The sequence below is a fragment of the Erpetoichthys calabaricus genome, chromosome 17 (genome assembly GCF_900747795.2).
Source record: "Erpetoichthys calabaricus chromosome 17, fErpCal1.3, whole genome shotgun sequence".
Lineage (NCBI taxonomy): Eukaryota > Metazoa > Chordata > Cladistia > Polypteriformes > Polypteridae > Erpetoichthys > Erpetoichthys calabaricus.
This window is the reverse complement of record NC_041410.2, coordinates 36,288,218-36,307,022: the sequence shown is the minus strand read 5'-3', so window position 1 is coordinate 36,307,022 and position 18,805 is coordinate 36,288,218. Positions and strand designations below refer to the sequence as shown.

General features: G+C 40.4%; 1 protein-coding gene across 2 annotated transcripts in view; it reads right to left on the bottom strand.

Moving 5' to 3' along the window:
* Nucleotides 1-18,805, bottom strand: part of LOC114668153 (cytosolic carboxypeptidase 4) — an 890,538-nt gene that overhangs the window by 643,900 nt on the left and 227,833 nt on the right. For both annotated transcript variants that reach the window (XM_051920839.1, XM_051920840.1), the window contains one exon: nt 18,131-18,224. In XM_051920839.1, coding sequence (XP_051776799.1) covers nt 18,131-18,224 — 94 coding nt within the window. The remainder of the gene's footprint in view (nt 1-18,130; nt 18,225-18,805) is intronic.

Sequence of the window (18,805 nt, the reverse complement as noted above, 5' to 3'; positions counted from 1 at the left end):
TGACCAATCAGAATGAAAAACCTTCAATTAAGTCCTAGGAGGTGATCTACTTTTTCTTTGAGGTTATTTGTACCACAGAGTGCCTGTCTATTTTGTCCGAAAGTAGCCTTTAAGGATTATAAAGGAGAAGACTGGGTTGGTGCTCCAACATTTATTCTCTCTAGCATGTCCCTTCTCACTCGACCACAAAATCCTCAAAAAACCAAAAAGTATTGCCTTCCATTATTTTCTTTGTCAGAGCACCTACATATATTGTTATCTCTGAATGCAGAATGGCTTTTGATGGAATTGAATGGGACTACTCATTCACTGCAATGATAGATATAAGTATGGCCCTTAGATAAGTGCGCAAATTCTGAAGGTTTGATCTTTTGGGATATTCCCTTTTCCTTTCCTTTTCTCTTTTGCGAGTGAACTCACTATTTACTGGCACAGTAGTGTGAATGTTAGTATTATTAGGAGGAATAACTCAGAACAATGGTTTCCTGCTACACAGACAATATGCTACTTTATATTCCTAATCCACACAATTTACAGTTATTCTACACATGCTACAGATAATGTACAAATATCAGAAAATGTCAGTCAGTCAGTCAGTCATCATCCAACCCGCTATATCCCAACACAGGGTCATGGGGGTCTGCTGGAGCTAATCCCAGCCAACACAGGGCACAATGCAGGAACAAACCCACCACAGATCAGAAAATATTAAAAATTTAATTGACATGTTCAAGTGCAATTTAATTGTACAGTATATAGGAGCATATCAAACAGACCATTTCCAGTTGGTCAAAATATATTTTGACAGATAGGGGTCGCCATTGAGCGCCAAACCCCATAAACAACTGAAACACAAACAGTCATGGTTTTAAAACAAATTCTTTTATTATAAAATACTAGGGGGCTTTGCCACCTGCTCGCTTCGCTCGCCAACCCCTCTAACCACCACCCCCCACCAGCACTACACGCCATTGTGAAGAGGGGGGCTGAACACACCCCAAGGAGATGCGGCCGCTCCTCCGAAACCCCTCTTAAATGGTGATACAATGGGAAACAAATAACAGTTTTTTTTTTTTACCTCCTCTTTGCTTGATCAGCTGCTGACTTGTTTCTGCTGCTGCTGCGCCACGTGATCCGCATCTCGCGCGGCGCTTCAAACGTTTAAAAGTCTGTACAGCAGCTGTCCTTTTGTCTCACTGCTTTGTCTCTCTTCTCCCCCAGATATCCTCAAACACTATTCGATCTCTTTTCGCTGTTCTGTTATTTCACCGAGTAATATGTTCCGTTTGTTTGCGCTAATGCGATTTTTACTCTCATGTTTTTGAGACTTTTGAATTTTCCTAATTCCATTATCTCTAACCTGCTCTGCATGTGTATCACGGGACTTGCTTCCAAATGTTGTAAGTATGACGTGACTTGACCGTTTCGCTGGATGTGAAAGTGTCTCTCTGTCTCTCTTCAAAAGATCTCTCTTCAAAAGATCAGGTCTCATCGCAGGAAAAAAGTCTTGTCTCGCCACAAGATTTTTTTTATAACACAGAGACATCAAAAACGTTACACGAGCAACAAATGGACACAATAGTCTTCTTCCTTTCTTGCTTCTGTCTTTTCTGTACTTCCAGTGCCAAGGTGTAATCTGAAGGAAGCACTTCTCAAAAAGTACGGGATCACGCATCCTTGCAACACCACCTGGCAGCTCCCATGGGACCCAGCAGGGCTGCCGCTTTGAACTGCAACTGCCATCATGCCCCGCAGGGTTCCACATGGTTACTGAGATCCTGGGATGCTGCAATCTAGCAGATGGGAGATGAAAATATACAAAATTAGGAGCTTTCCCCCGTGCTCCTTTATCTTGTCCTCCCATCCAGGTAAAAGTCCCATACTCATCCTGGCCGGGTCGCGAGATAATCTGACTTGGCACAGTATTTCACAGGAGTCAAGAATTACTGCAGTCAAAATAAATATTTTCCCAGTATCCCACTATGCGCCTTTTTAAACATTTAAACTGAATTTCCAACTTACATCAAAAGCTACACAACTCCTCACCAACAGAACCACTAAAATAACTTTATGGGAAAGATTTTACATTTGCAGTCACAGATAATAGATGAAGAGTCACTTCCCACGAAATAAATGCTTCTTCATCTTATGCTAGATATCGGCTAATACAATTTACAACTGTACTCTGTACATACCTCTCTAAGCAGAAAAACCTTTCAATCTGCCTAGACTACAGGTCAGCTATAAGAAATGTGCCAGACATGAGCCTTTTTACGCTCTGCCCCATTTAGCCTTTACTGGGCTTTTGTTTTTAGAATGTAGTTAGAGTCTTTTGTCCATTAACTGCTCTTTTTTGGGGTTTTTTCCCAGATGGAAAACTTGACCACGAAGACTTGTCTAATATGCTGGAATTTGCCAGCTTTTCAAATACTCTGGCTCAATTATTGAACCCTGCACCAATTTGTATTTTGTAAAGGTAACAAGGTATATTATATTACAGTATCTGAAACTGGATAAGCTACAATTTGTGTTGAGCAGTCTTTTATATCTCTTACTTTTCTAAGGTTAGAGTTATCAGAGGCCGTTTCTTTCTGATTATTCCTTTAACATGTCATTTAATGGGATAGGAATGCAGGGGAAGCAAAGGGCATAATGGGAAAAAAATAATATTGCCTATGATGTTAGCGAACTCACACACTGAGTTCAGTTGGAATGTTCTCTTTGTATTTACATATTTTTTCCTCTGAATATTCTGTTTTTCCTGCTTCTTCCAAAAGGTGCTCGTGTTAGGTTGATTGATGAATTCTAAATTAGCCTTGCATGATGGACTGATATCTTAACTTGGTCTACCTTGCACCCGATGCTTCTGGATGACTGTAAATTGGTCCTGTTTGAGTGAGTGTAGGCTTTGAATTGCCACTGTTAGGAGGCATTAAATGGAGCAATCCTGCTTGGAAGTGGTATGTAAACATGTCGGGAGCCATATGGGGACACGGTAGGAGGAGGCTGTTACCTGAAGGAAGAAGAACTAATTACTGTTGTGTCGGGTGATGGTGGGTTATACTCAAGAGTTCTATTTAACACCTGTATGAATAAATACAGTTTTTTTTTGGATCAATACATTTCTATCTATCTATCTATCTATCTATCTATCTATCTATCTATCTATCTATCTATCTATCTATCTATCTATCTATCTATCTATCTATCTATCTATCTATCTATCTATCTATCTATCTCTTGTGAAGGATGTCTGGGACGCCCAAAGGATGGAAGGATGGGGAAGGCAGCTTTTCTAGGACACTGCCTCCCCCAAAACACTAGATGACAGCTCCCCTGGAGTGTAGCAGTGACCTTGATTCCCGCAGGGCATCCTGGGATTTGGAGTCCAGATTCTCAGCCTTGTTGGGTGCCATGTGTGCCACCAGGGGGAGCTGTGAAAGGACCTGGGGAGTCATGCTTCCCTTGCAGCCCGGAAGTACTGGGAAGTCATGAGGATGGAAGCCCAACAGTACTTCTGGGCTGATTAAAGAACTGGAATTCTCCATCTGACCCAAGGACTATATAAAGGACTGATGGGAACCCAGCAGGCGAGCCAGAGTCGGGAGGAGTAGGACAGAGCTTGCTGGGAGTTGAGGAGAAGACATTGTGTTTATTATTATTATTATTATTATTATTATTATTATATTCTCTTGCCTGTTTATTGTGGCTGGGGTGCTTTGGAGGCAGTGCTTAAAGGAAGAAGAATTAAAGATCTTCTTATTGCTTTTACACTGTGTCTACCCTGTCTGTTGAGTGTAACGGGGCAACAGCACCCCCAAGCGTTAGACACTGTCTATCTATCTATCTATCTATCTATCTATCTATCTATCTATCTATCTATCTATCTATCTATCTATCTATCTATCTATCTATCTATCTATCTATCTATCTATCTATCTATCTATCTATCTATCTATCTATTGTCATGTATGCACAACATAGCACCAACATCTTGGGCGACCTGGAGGCGCAATTATTGACTCTTATGTCTTTTTTTCACTCAGACCTCAAAAAAAGACACCCATTTTGGGCAACTGATTCTGCCTCTTCTGGTCCAAGAGCTATAAAAGTGAGCTGCTCCCAGAAGGAAGTGTCTCATTAGGGCCACCAACCAGACAGAGCTCTGACCCTGAAGCCTGACCGCTTTTAAGAGCTTATCAACTGCAGCCAATGGCGTAGCATACCTTGTGGTTTTTATTGCACCATTGTGTGCCTGTTATTTTGCCTCACCTTATTATTTTAAGTAAACAGGGTGGACTGGCTGACACCCCAACAGCTCATTTGACTATTACAGTTATGATGATCAGTAACACATGGTGTAATTCTCCTATGTGCTGTGCCTCCATAGCCTCGTGTTGTGCTTCTGCTTCTGCTTCTGTTTCTGTGAGGATGGTTTGCTGTGTGGCAACTTGTATCTGTAATTGATTTACCTGGTCCACCAGCTGTTGGACCAGGTCTGCCAGGTTGGCTGGGTTTGGCATTGTTGTCTGGTACAATCCTGCCAACTACACCATCTGACCATGATAAATGCAAGAGTCCAAATGAAATGTTGGGGTACTAGCTGGGCCACCCTGTTTATTTGAAATAATAAGGTGAGGCAAGATAAAAGGTGCATGACGGTGCATTAAAGAACAAAAAGGTATACTCAGCTGTTGGCAGCATTGGATAAGTCCTAAAGAGTGGTCAGGCTTCAGGTTCGGAGTTCTGTCAGGTTGGTAGCTCATCTCCCTAATGAGACACTTCCTTCTGGGAGCACCTCACTTTTATAACTCATGGACAGGAAGGGGGGGAGTCAGTTGCCCTCAATGGACATCTTCTCTGAGCTGTGTATGAAAAAAAAAATAAAAGAGTCAGTGATTATGCTCTTTGGTGTCCTGGTGTGGTAGTGCTCATCTTTGACGACCTTGGAAGATGACCCTCTGACGCGCATGCATGACACTGTCTGTCTATCTATCTATCTATCTATCTATCTATCTATCTATCTATCTATCTATCTATCTATCTATCTATCTATCTATCTATCTATCTATCTATCTATCTATCTATCTATCTATCTATCTATCAATTAATTTTTAGATAGTTCTGTGTACTTGTCAGTGCTTAACTTGGACAAAGCAGTTTGCACTGCTGTCACATAATCACCCAGTGGGTATAGCTTAGCACCCAGTGTGCCCCCTGTTATCTCAAGACTATTTACTTGGGATAACCCTTTGCTGGTCTGATTCTTCTTTCTTTAATATCCTATAGTAAGTTTATTTCTACCTTTTTCACAGTTAAAACATGAACAGAGTACAAAATGTTTAAAATTAATTTGCTCTTCATCTACAGAGGTATCCAGAAAGCATACTCTACATATACTATGACTCATAATTATTTTAAATGATATTAAAGAATATCTATACTCATTCTATGAGTTCAAGTTTTTCTTTTTTACACAAGATAAAAGGACATTCAGCAAAACCAAGAAAGAATGTCTAAAAAGTGATTTTTCTTTCAGACAAGGTCTGCATCTAATTCTTATTTTCAGCTGACTGCCTTTAAATGCAAAAAGCGGGTATCAACAAATGCAGTGTTAGAAGTGACTTTTTAATAATCCATTTTAAACATAGCAATCTTCTTCTTTTAATTAAATAAATAAAATCTTAAAAATATACAAGCTGTTAGGAAAGAAAAGAATATTTACTAAGCTTCACGTCAATGCGCTACTTGTTAAAACGTTGCAGAACCAGCTGTGTGCTTTCAGTGAGGTTATCTAATGACATTTGGATCATTTGTCCGAGACCATTAGGTTAGTAATAATCCTGTACAAACATATGCACATCTGCCAGTAGCAAATGAAACAGAAAGAACTTTCTAGCTATTAAATGACAAGGACTGCAGTCAAAGCAGACAAACAAGGAGAAAAGTCTGTCAATGCATTTGAAGCAGGCGTCTGGCTTGCATCAAGAAGCACTCAGTGCATCCCACAGACTAAACAAACAGAATCTTGTCACCTCACAGGCAGGAATGCAGAAAACACTCTCCAAGCTTTGTTTACCTCACTTGCTTCCACCCGAGCCAATTCTGACAAAACAGGAGGCTTGTAGAAGCAAAACAGGCACCGCAGTTCACAGGAACACTCGGAATTCCATTTGGCAGATCATGATGAAAAGGAGAAGAGCAATTTAACTCTGCTACATGGACTGGTATTAGAAGTTATACACTTAAATACATGAGTGCTGTTCTGTATGTATGTCGTGTTATAGGAGTACTAAATTTGTTATGTCGTGTAATTAAGATTTCCAAATCAACTGTATATTTACAAAAATTACTGACAGAAGCAGATCTCAGTCAAAGGGAAAACAAAAGAAAAGCTGTAATGATAAATAGTTAATGGCACAGCAATGCTGAAAATTATCACATGATTATTCTGTGGGACTAGGCAGGCTAGTGCTTGATGTGTACCATTTTGCACTATTCTGAAAGTAAGAGAATGAGAATTATTAATTATTATATATTTGTAAGATTTCTGCATGATGAATACATTTGTGTTTTCCATTTTGCCTTTTTAGAACTCATTTATCTTGGTCTCATACACATAAGGGTAGAGGCAGAGATTCTTTATTTGCCTTTTTACGGATGTATACATGAAATCTTACTTGATTTATCCAGCCAGGGACATGCTACATTGTACAGGTCACCCATATACAATATGACAAAACAAGTGCAAGGCAGTACACATACAGAACAGAGCGCTTACATTACTAGGTAGCATATTGTTGGATGATTAAAGTATGTAATTGCATGGTTGACATATTCTAACTATGATGCACATTGTTGAGAAGACAAAATGCAGAGAGGTAAAAAGTGTTCTTGAGCAGATAGGTCCTAGCTCTGATACCAGCATACCAATGGCTTGACCTCAGTTTGGAAAACAGGCTGTGTCCAGAGTCGCACAGAATTGCATTAGTCCAATTTATACAGTGTTTTTTTCTATTATAGCCAATGATGCACTGTGCCTGCTTCACCACTCTTTGCAGTGATCTCTTTTCCTAAGCTGTGATGGTCCCGTATCGGAGTGTGATCCCTCCTTTCAGCACAATCTCATTAATGCTGCAGTAGGAGTTTATCTGTTTCCACATATCGCACTTCCTCAAACATCTAGGGAAGTGAAGGTGCTGCTGTGCTTTTTAATGATGGTGGTGATATTTGGTGATCAGTTGAGTTTTCTCTGAGAGGTGAAGACTGAGATATTTGAAACTATCCACTATCTCCAGCATGGCTCCATCCATGCAGACTGGTGAGTGGTTCACCTGTCCCCTCCTGAGGTCCAGAACCATTTCTTTAGTTCTGTTTGTGTTCAAGGTGAGGCTGTTGATGTGACACCAGTGAGCCAGTGTTGTTCCTCATGAGATCAATGACTGTGGTGTCATCAGCAAATCTAATTATATGATTAGTGTCAAAAGTGAAATGTAAGTACAGCTTTGGGCTCAAGATAGCAGTCTTGTGGAGTTTCAATGTTCACTATTAATGGTGATAATGTTTTGTTGTCAATCCTAACTACCTGAATTCTACCTGTTAAAAAGTTCAATATCCAGTTACAGATGGAATCGGGCAGGCCCTGTTCTCTGAGTGTTGCAACCAGTTTGGAAGGGACAATGATATTAAGGTTGAGCTGTAGTCAATAAATAACACCTTAATGTACGTGTTTTGATGAAGAGCACAGTGGAGGGTCTCTGCAACAGCATCATCCACAGGTATCTTGATACTATTAATGTATAACAGCACAAGCCTTTTCTTGACATTTCATGACCACCAACTTGAGAGCAACTAGGCAATAATGATTCAGACTCATAACTCTTGGGCCTTTTGGGCAAGGGAACACTGGTGGTCTTTTAGAAAACCTGTGGAATGGTTGCCTGTTTTAGGATGATGAGTTAAAGATTTTAGTGAAAACTCTATCAACTCTGAGGCACAGGATATTTAGCATAACATTAGCATAGCCCCTATAGAGGCATTAAAACAAAGAAACATGGCAAAATAACTGAGTATTAATGGGTATGAATAGTACTGTACGTCAGATATCTATATATATAATTCACTAAGACCATGGCAAGCAAGACGCATGCAAGACAGAGCCACGCCCGCCAACTCACAGAGCCCCGCCCACCAACAATTCACTAAGCAGCCGACCATGGCACGCAAGATGCACGCAAGTCCATGGCAAGCAAGTCGCACGCAAGACAGAGCCACGCCCGCCAATTCACAGAGCCCCGCCCACCAACTCTAAGACCATGGGATACGCACGACAGAGCCCCGCCCACCAACTCTAACCCTCCTCCCGAGTCCACCCTCGCTCTCGAGGCACGCAGCACCTCACCAAACACCGCCTCAGCTGCTTTCGTCTCTGCTACAGTCCACATGCACCTCTGAGCCATGTTGACTTTTCATTGTTCTTTTTGGTTATGGCTGCTTTTCTATATATAATCCACCAAGTTGCCCGACCATGGGATACGCATGCACGCAAGACAGAGCCCCGCCCGCCAACTCTAACCCTCCTCCCGCGTCATGGGATACACACGACAGAGCCTCATGTTCCAGCATGCAACACCTCACCAAACACCGCCTCAGCCGCTTTCGTCTCTGCTACAGTCCACATGCACCTCTGAGCCACGTTGACTTTTCATTGTTCTTTTTGGTTCCGGCTGCTTTTCTATATATAATCCACCAAGTCGCCCGACCATGGGATACGCATGCACGCACAACACAGCCCTGCCTGCCAACTCTAACCCTCCTCCAGCGTCATGGGATACGCACGACAGAGCCTCATGTTCCAGCACGCAACACCTCACCAAACACTGCCTCAGCCACTTTCGTCTCTGCTACAGTCCACATGCACCGCTGAGCCACTTTGACTTTTCATTGTTCTTTTCGGTTCCAGCTGCTTTTCTATATATAATCTACCAAGTCGCCCGACCATGGAATACGCACGCATGCAAGACAGAGCCCGCCCGCCAACTCTAACCCTCCTCCCGCGTCATGGGGTACCAACGACAGAGCTCTGCATGCCAACTCTAGCACTTACTGTCGTCGGTTGCATTAACAAGCAACCTTTGTGGCGTCACATGCATGTACTTACACTGACGACAAATATTGCTCTTCCTCACGAACAAGATTTCGCAAGACGGGAAAAACGGAACACCTGCAACATTACCTTCACATTGTTTTCCTTTTATTTGTGATTCCGTTCAACAACTATGTGGCGACATCGACTTCTCAACTGTGACTCTGGAACAACTCAGTACGCGAGCTATATCAAGCATCACCAACGAAGACTCGCTACACCTTAATGAACAGGTACTGAAACTTATCCCTACCGACAAAGTAACTTTCACCAGCATTGACTCCATCGTCACAGACGATCCAGCACATCAACTTTCATTCCCCGAAGAATTTCTTAGCAGTCTTACTCCCACTGGCATGCCTCCGTATATACTCAAACTTAAAATTGGTTCAGTCGTCATGCTTCTCAGAAACCTCCTGCCAGCAAAAGGTCTCTGTAAAGGCATTAGACTGACTGTTACCACCATTCACCGCAATGTACTGGAGTGTAAAACAATCGCAGCTGCTACCTCACAAACTATCCTTATTCCCCGGATTTCCCTGACCCCATCAGATTCAAATTTGCCTTTAACTTTTACACGCAGACAATTTCCTGTTAGATTGGCCTTTGCAATGACAATTAATAAGGCAGAGGGACAAACTTTCAAAAAGATATGCCTGTATCTGCCAAAACCAGTTTTCAGTCACGGACAATTGTATGTTGCTCTCTCCAGAGTTATCTTTTCATTCACTCACAGTCGTGTCCTCAAACCCACCCCATTTGGACAACTGTGTCTTTCAGGAGTGTTCACCATCAATAAATAATTATGCGGCGTATGCTATGCCGCGGGTTGGCTAGTAGTAATTATTTTTACTACAGCTAACTCTGTTATGACAATTCATATCACTAGCTAACTGCTAAGGCTATCTTGTAACTTGTCCACAGTAAACTTGTGCTGTATTCTGGAATATTGAATTGAAGGAATCAGGGCAAAGCATTGCCACCATTCTTTACGGAAATAGGAATCAGTCTGTTTGTACTTGATACTTAGATCTGCCATCGCTATTTTAGTAATGTAGTAGTGCGGATAAAGCTTTTGATAGTATTAACATATGCATTTCTGGGTATTGGACTATTGGTATTATCCTCACAGGTGGCGCAGTGGTAGTGCTGCTGCTTTGCAGTAAGGAGACTGTGGAAGATTGTGGGTTTTCCTCCCTGTGTGGATAGCGCTTTGAGTACTGAGAAAAGCGCTATGTAAATGTAATGAATTATTATTATTATTATAGTTCATTTCATTCGTTCGTCCGTCGAAATCGACAAGGACCATCAAGTCATCTGGTTAAGGGTGGGGTGGGTCTGGGTGGGTGCGTAGGTGTCTTACTAGTCCGATGCGTGCTCGGAATAGTCTCTGGCAATGCGAACATGGAATGGTTGCGGCAGTCAATGGTCTAATGCTGCTTTTTCTGACTTGTCTGCATTGTTCAGCTGCCGTAGTCCTGCTAGTTTCATAAGATTGAGCCCCCTTCTTGACAGCTGATCTCCATTTGGTTTTGTCCTGAGCTGTCTGTTCCCATTTAGTAGGATTGATGTTGAAGGCTTTCAGGGCTGCTTTGAGTGTGTCTTTATAGCGCTTACGTTGACCTCCTTGGGAGCGCTTCCCTTGCTTGAGTTCACCGAAGAACAGCTTTTTAGGAAGCCGATTGTCACCCATACGGGCTACGTGTCCTGCCCATCGGAGTTGAGACATCATCAAGGTTGTAAAGATGCTGGGTAGGTCCGCTCTGGCAAGAACCTCCATGTCAGGCACTTTGTCTTGCCACTTGATGCTGAGAAGTTTTCTGAGGCAGGTTGTGTGAAAGTGGTTTAATTTCTTGGCGTGACGCTGGTATACTGTCCACGTTTCACATCCGTAGAGCAATGTAGAGAGGACTGCTGCGCGATACACCTTGATCTTAGTTTCTTGTCTGATACCTCTCCTGTCCCACACGGTGCTGCGGAGTCTGCCAAATGTTGCACTTGCTTTTGCCAGTCTGTCATTCATTTCGTCGTCCATGACAACAGTTCTGGAAAGGGTGCTGCCCAAGTAGGTGAATTTGTCCACCACGTTTAGACGCTGCCCACTGATGGTAATGGTGGGTTCTACGTAGGGCTTCCTGGGAGCTGGTTGATACATCACTTCAGTTTTCTTTGTGTTGATTGTGAGACCAAAGTTGTTACAGGCCTCGGCAAAGATATCAACGCTGTGCTGCATGTCGGCTTCTGAGGCAGCGTTGAGGGCGCAGTCATCCGCGAACAGAAGCTCGTTGATGGTGTTACATTTGACCTGATTATTATAGTAATAACCTGTCAGAAGAATACATTTTCATCTGCCAGGAGTTTTTCCTGCTAACTTTAATGGGAAAACTAAGTTCACCTTACATTTAGTCATGCAGCTGTCATCAAACAGTCTTGTAGAAGCTTTGAACATTGTAAGAAAAATGCACACACGCTCTCATAGTGCAGCTTTGTAGGGAGACATGAGTAAAGAAACAGTACTGCTATCAAGGAAGGCCAAACCTGCATACAGAGTCCATGCTTTCTGTAGACAGTTATGTTATGAGTCTGGGGTTTTTAAACCATCCATATTTGGGTTTTATACTTATTTTGTAATTTTATTTTTATTTTCAAGGTGTCACAAAATTGTATTATTGTTGCCATTAAATTCCACAGTGCCATTTTCGTTTTGGCGGTCATCTTGGTTTTGACAGTATTGGCCAGCTTGGATCATATGATTCATGATGTCATTTTCCACAGGGTGTGCTTTGTCTATGTAGAATGATATATTACCCAACTTTCCTCATATCTCACAGACGTATCACTGTTTATAAGCTATTGTACCATATAACTTCCCCCCAGCTTCCATTCTACATTTATAACGTCAGGCAATAAGGTGTAGTAAAAGACAAGCAAGAGTTAAGTTAAAATTTAAATAATGTATTATTGATAATATTCATAAATAATAACAATATGCAAAGTACATTTGAATATTGGCAACCATACAACCTGATAAATGCTTGATGTGTAGTTTCAGGTGGCACACAGACTTGTTAGTTACTTAAAATGTCTCTAGTTCATTTGTGGTCAGCTCTCTTTAGAACAGGCCGCATGCCTGTCTCAATATGGCTGCCAAGCTGTACTCTCCATCATGTTGTCCTTTTCAGTTCATGGTGTGTGAGATTCTCTTTCATCAGATGTTTGTAAGAGAAAAAGAGACAGGGGTAAAGCACGCAAATTTATAGATTCTCTGTCCACACCCTACAGGTGTGTCATGGTACTTAAAAGCTTCTGATACAAGCCAGTTCCAAACAGCCATACTTCAGACCAATGGGGGGACAGAATACCTTCACACCTGCCCTCCAAACCATGTGTTAAGGTAAAACTTGCCAGCTAGGCAGTCTGGGGATTGATTGAAAGAGTCCTGCCGAGAATCAGTTGCCAAACTTGTTTTAGGCACTTCCCTCAACCCTGTCGTAAAATTACAAAGAGTCTCAGTCCTAAAAGGGGGAAAGGGGTTCTTAACCATCAAATCATTGCTGTTATTATCAATAATGTAACACTGATATTACATTGCTTTGTCTAAGTTACAAACAAATATATACAAAATATGTATCAACTTATATGCAAAATTTCACACCACAACAGGGTGTTTAAGATAGTGTCAGGCTGCTTCCTGCATCCAAGATTCTGGATTTAATATTGAAAGACCATTACATGTATTAGCAAATCTTAAGACTCCTAGGGAATTAGTGCATTTTAAGACTATGAGTTTGACTTACATTTTCCTTTCCCAGTTCCTTATTACTTTTTGGCATTGACCTCTTTTCTATACCGTTAACCACAAGTTGCCCAACGTCTACTGAACTTTGAATTAAAATATTTGTTTCTGTTAATTTCAATCAGCAGACATAAGCATATGTTAAAAAGTATTTTTTTTCTGCAGAGAGCTGTAGACTAAATGAAACATGTTTCCTAGTAATGTGGCTAAAGTTCAGCTTTCAAGATCTTTCAATCTCTACTCTTTATTTTAAAAAAGTTATGTGAATGGAAACTGATGAATTATAATATTATTGGGTAAGTGGCCTGCACTTGTCAAAACATTTTATTATGGCTTCCTCTCTTGGAATAGTTGCTGATCTGGATATATTATGGCATGCAGAACACTGTGATACAATGGGGCCATGGATAAAGCTACATCACAGCACTTCTTGGTCCATGTTTTCTGTGCTTGGGCACAATCTGAGTATAGTATATGTGTTTTCATTCCTAATTTGGGCTTTGTGCTTTTCCAAGGTGATACTGTCAAGTGGATTTGTTATTGTAAAATTCTTAGTTGTGTGAGTGTGACTACTGTAATAAAGGAATATATGCGTGTGGTGTCTCCCCGCAACTGGAATAATGGCAAGGAATCAAATACATCAAAAATGGATGTTATTATTATGTAAGATACATTGAGGATAGTCACTTAAAGGGAAAATCATATGAACATCAAATTAACAGACAAGTAAACACTTGCTGTCCCTCTCGACCTGCCATTACAGGTATTTAAGCCCTTGTCCCGCCGGATGGGAGGTTCACACAGGTGCCCACCTTTACAGTACCCAGTAAGACCTAATTTCTCATTTTCTTTCTCTGTTTTTCCTTTTTCTGGCCTCTTCCTCTCACCAATGATTCTTTGCTTCAGCTCTCCTCCTAACACTTAATCGAGTGAGTCAATGACATGAGGCAGCTTTAAACCATGGGGAAGGCTTTTTCATTCAAGCCTGTTATAAAGAAAGCCACATTTTGGTCATAAAAACACTAGGCTACAGCCCACTTTGCTATTCCTTGGCAGTCCTTAAAGGACAAGATCTCTCGTATTGATTTTAGGCTGCCTATCGTAAACAAAGTAACAGAATCTAATTTCTCTCAGTCAGGGAAATACGCTGCCATTTTACAAGATGTGGTACAATGGCTGGCCCTCCTGACACTCATTACCTTTAGAAGGTGTGGTGCCCGGATGGGGGTGGTACCCAGCCGGGACGCTCGAGACGACCGGAGGAGGGCTTGTGCCTCCTCCAGACCTCGATGGGGCGACCACCCTGGGGGCCATGGGTACAAAGTTGGGAAGCTCGACCCTGTAGGGACCCGTGGTCACCGCCAGGGGGCACCTCAATACACCTCAGTACCTTTCGCCACACCGGGAAGTGCTGGGGGGAAGAGAAACGGGACACCCGGAGTGCTTCCGGGGATGCAGCCGGCACTTCCGCCACACTGGGGTGTGTCGGTGGGAGATTGCCGGGGACGCACCTGGAACACATCCGGGTGCTTATTTAAAGGGGCTGCCACCCTTCAGAGGAGGACTTGAGTCGGGTGGAAGAGAGAACAAGGTCTCAGGAGGAGGAAGAAGGAGGCGGTCTGAAGAAAAAGATAAAGGCATTGTGTTGGCCAAGGACTGTGGGGTATTGAGGTCGGTGAGTGACTTATTGTATTATGGAGACCCTAAATAAACGTGTGTGGGATAATTTAAACATGTCTGCCTGTGTGTGTCCGGGCCGTATTCCACAAAGGATAGTAGGATCACAGCTCTGTGTATTGTCCTCTATCTGCCAGGGCATCATTTGGCCTTTAGTCAGCCTTTCATGGCCTGTCCTGGCAACCCATAATTTGAAACCTGATAAATTGATGAATGGATTCAGCATAAAAACAGAATTTTCCTCTTCCTCTGGCGATTGCTAACAACTGGCTTTTAGTCTTCAGGGATATGCAACACTCTTGGGTTTACTGCATAATTAGCTCTTCAGTAATAACTACACCTAATCCACAGAGGACATGTTGCTACATTAGGGAAACCACTTCTGTAACTAATAAGCTGTTAAAATGTTTCCATAAGGAAGGCAATGGATGCCTCATAGGGTTCCTTATAAATCACACCTATACTTATCAGCAGCTGCTTGGGGACCCTTGAGCAGACCCACAAAATGGAATGCTGTATTGTGATCATAGTGAGAAATGACTACAATGCAGACTAAACAAATGAAGTTTAAATAGATAGATAGATAGATAGATAGATAGATAGATAGATAGATAGATAGATAGATAGATAGATAGATAGATAGATAGATAGATAGATAGATAGATAGATAGATAGATAGATAGATAGATAGATAGATAGATAGATACTTTATTAATCCCAATGGGAAATTGTTCTGGTGCAAGTCCGAAATCAGCGCTGGATAGGGGAGTAGTAGTAATAATAATAATAATAATAATAATAATAATAATAATAATACACTTTATTTACATACTGTTTTTCCAATGCTGAAGGCACTTTATAGAGACTCAGGGAGAAAAGCAGGGTATATGTAACTTTGGATACAAATAATAATCCCATATTACACTAAGAACAGATACATACAGGATATACAAACCATTAAATAGAATAAAAGACAATAAACCAAGGTAAAATACTAATTACAACGCTAGAAGAAAAACCTAAACAAATAACATCATTTGTGATATAACACACACACACACACACAGAGTCTATTGCAATGGATTCCATGTTCAACACTATTTGACGGATTACAGTTGCACCTCTTTGAACAAAACTTCAAATTAAAAAAAGCTATTTTAAGATTGTCAAAGAAACTCTTTAAACGTGGAGATCACTTTTCTTTTACTGATGTTATACTGTAACATTTTGTAATAAGATCCATTATTCAATGTTTGAGCTGTTGAGAATACTTAGAATTGCTTGTTATTAATTATGTAATTTGCTAGGGTCGGCAGTTAATGAGCTTTTTCTATCCTCCTTCTCCTCCTCCTCCTCCTCCTCTTAGTGTCCTGTGGGGCAGTTGACGCCACTACGATTTTGATCGAGTTATCCCTCCTGACCTTGGAATGGCAGCTCAGAGTGGATAGTTATATGTGACCCATCAGTGACAGACCCAGTACTCCACTGAAATCATGAACGTGAGCCATTTAATAATAATATTACTTATAAGAACCTTATTATTAAGACCCTATTATTGATTTTTTTTATTCATTTATTTATTTACATATTTTTACTATTGTTAGTAAAACTTTGCTGGCCTGGCTCTCTTTCTCATGGGTGGGCATTGATTCATTTCAAACCTAGTTTTGTTAACTTGACTTGCTTGTATGGATTGTTGTTTGATTCTAATAAAATTAATAAAATGTTAAAAGAAAGAACCTATTATTGAAAATGTTTACAGTCTTCTTTCAAAAATCCACTCAGTCTCTCCATTATCAACCTCGGTTTATCCATTCCAAGCCAAAGGGGCCCTGAATTGCTGCCAACCTGGCATTATCAGGAGCAAGGCAGGAATAATTGGGACACTCCATTAATTCAATTTATTCTTCCATAAGGCACTTCATGGAACACAAGCACAGAGCACTTAAACATATTTACAGCTATGACAGCGAGTTACTAAATAACTTTCTTCTTGTTCTTTCAGCTGCTCCCATTAGGGGTTGCCACAGCGGACCACCTTCTTCCATATGTTCCTGGCCTCTGCAACTTGCTCTGTTAAGCAAGTTACTAAACAACAATTTAAGTTAAACTATGTAAGCTAAGTTAGACACACAATACAAAAGAACTGAATCTTATTGATTATTATACTATAAACAATCAATGCAATATAAAATCCAGATTAACATAATGAATAAAATATGAGTAGTTAACAATAGAAATGATAAAAAAAAAACAATAAACTTATAGGTTCTAACAGGTTCATCACAACACACATTCACAGGAACATCTTTAGGATACGTGAGAAGACAAAAAAATAAAAACAGACACGGGGAAGACATGCAAACTCTGTGCAGTTAGTGTCCAGGTCAGCATCTGAACACAGGATTCTAGAGTGTTGAGACAAAAGTGCAAACCACTGCATCAACACGCCACTACTTTTTTGTTTTTTTCTTTAAATCTGTTATGCAAAAGTATATTATCATGTAGTTATACCCTTTATACAGGTATGGAATCAGGCTGGTAATCAATTTCTGCAAAAAAAGTATCGCTCTACTGTCCCATTAGAATGGGTGGCAGTTTCACTAATGAAAGTTGTAAATCTCTGATTGACATCATCTGATGAATTAAACGGTGTCTGGATGAACATCACAGGCTTCCTATCAAAAATATGACATATCTTAGATATTACATTCAATCAAAAATCCCCCTCCTTCCCATTTAGTTTCATACTTGTGGTACAAAAGACCTCAAGGCACTGTATAAAGAAAAACAGAGCTATTAACCTATGTGGCCCAACAAAATATCATCCATTCTGCACTGGAAGAGAAAGCCTTTAGGCTGCATGTCAGCAATTTGTCTAATAGCCATAAAGCACTTTGAATCTTTGTTGGAAGTGAAGCCATCCTGGAGAAATATATAAGCTCAATTCACCCACTTAAACCCAGGTCAAGGAAAAAGTTTATTCAGCCTGCAGTTTGAATTTCAATCAGTCTTCCAGTTGAAGGCTAATGTTATAAATGGACTACTCTAATGGAAAATTATTAAAGAAAGAAAGAAAGAAAGAAAGAAAGAAAGAAAGAAAGAAAGAAAGAAAGAAAGAAAGAAAGAAAGAAAGAAAGAAAGAAAGAAAGAAAGAAAGAAAGAAAAATGGTTGAAATGGATATATCATTTGGAGCTGCTATGCAGTTGTATGTCTTACAAAAACATAAATGGCTTTGCACATACTTTTCCTTTGTTTAATACCTAACTATTGTATTTTCTCACTGCACAACTAGGAAGCAAACTGTAAAAATTCTGAGTGTCAGCCAGGCTTAAGAACTGTCAGACTCCACTCTCATCCCTTATTTTCTATGAAAATGGCTTATTCAGTTTTATAATATCATCAGAATCATTAAAGGTGCCTTTTTGGAGCACTTAAAACATATTTTGGTAGTTCTTCAAAGGAAAAGCAGATTGGACATCCAGTCAATGATATAAGCATGCTCACTTACTTGATGGTGTGAGTCTGTTTCAAGTTGTATTTGGGAATAAGTTTAAAAAGTAATTCAATTGTGCCTTCTTTACCCAGGAGGACTGCTGTAGAAACTGCAACAGAGAGTAAGAAAAATAACAACAGTTTAAATTGCTGTGTGGCGTAGTTAACAGCATTGGCTGGCTGATAAATTGGACTGTTGGGAGCTAAAAGTTAATCACTACATAAAGAACATAATCAAATCTCTAACATCTAGCCATCTATTTTAGAAACCTGTTAATTCTTTTACAGTGTTAAGCATCTATGTCAGTAACGTCTGATGCAGAAAATATACAAGCACACCAATCTATATCAGGTCAATGGAGAGCCACCAATTGACCAATTGACAAGTGTCTATTTATGACAGAGGAAGAAACCAGACAATCACTTCAGAAGGAAGCAGGTAAATACATCAATGAGTAAATTAATAACTAAACAATAAATAATGGATTATTTGATTCACATTTTGATAACACCAAAGTACAAATTACCAAAAACATACACTTATAAATTTAACTCTAATATCAGGGTATTGACTATTAAATAATCAAAGATTGAATATACCTTCAAAAAGTAAAAGTAAAATGTGAAACTGAGGTGCAACATCTGAGAGTGTACTCAGTAAATGAATTAATTAGTTAATCGGTTAATCAAA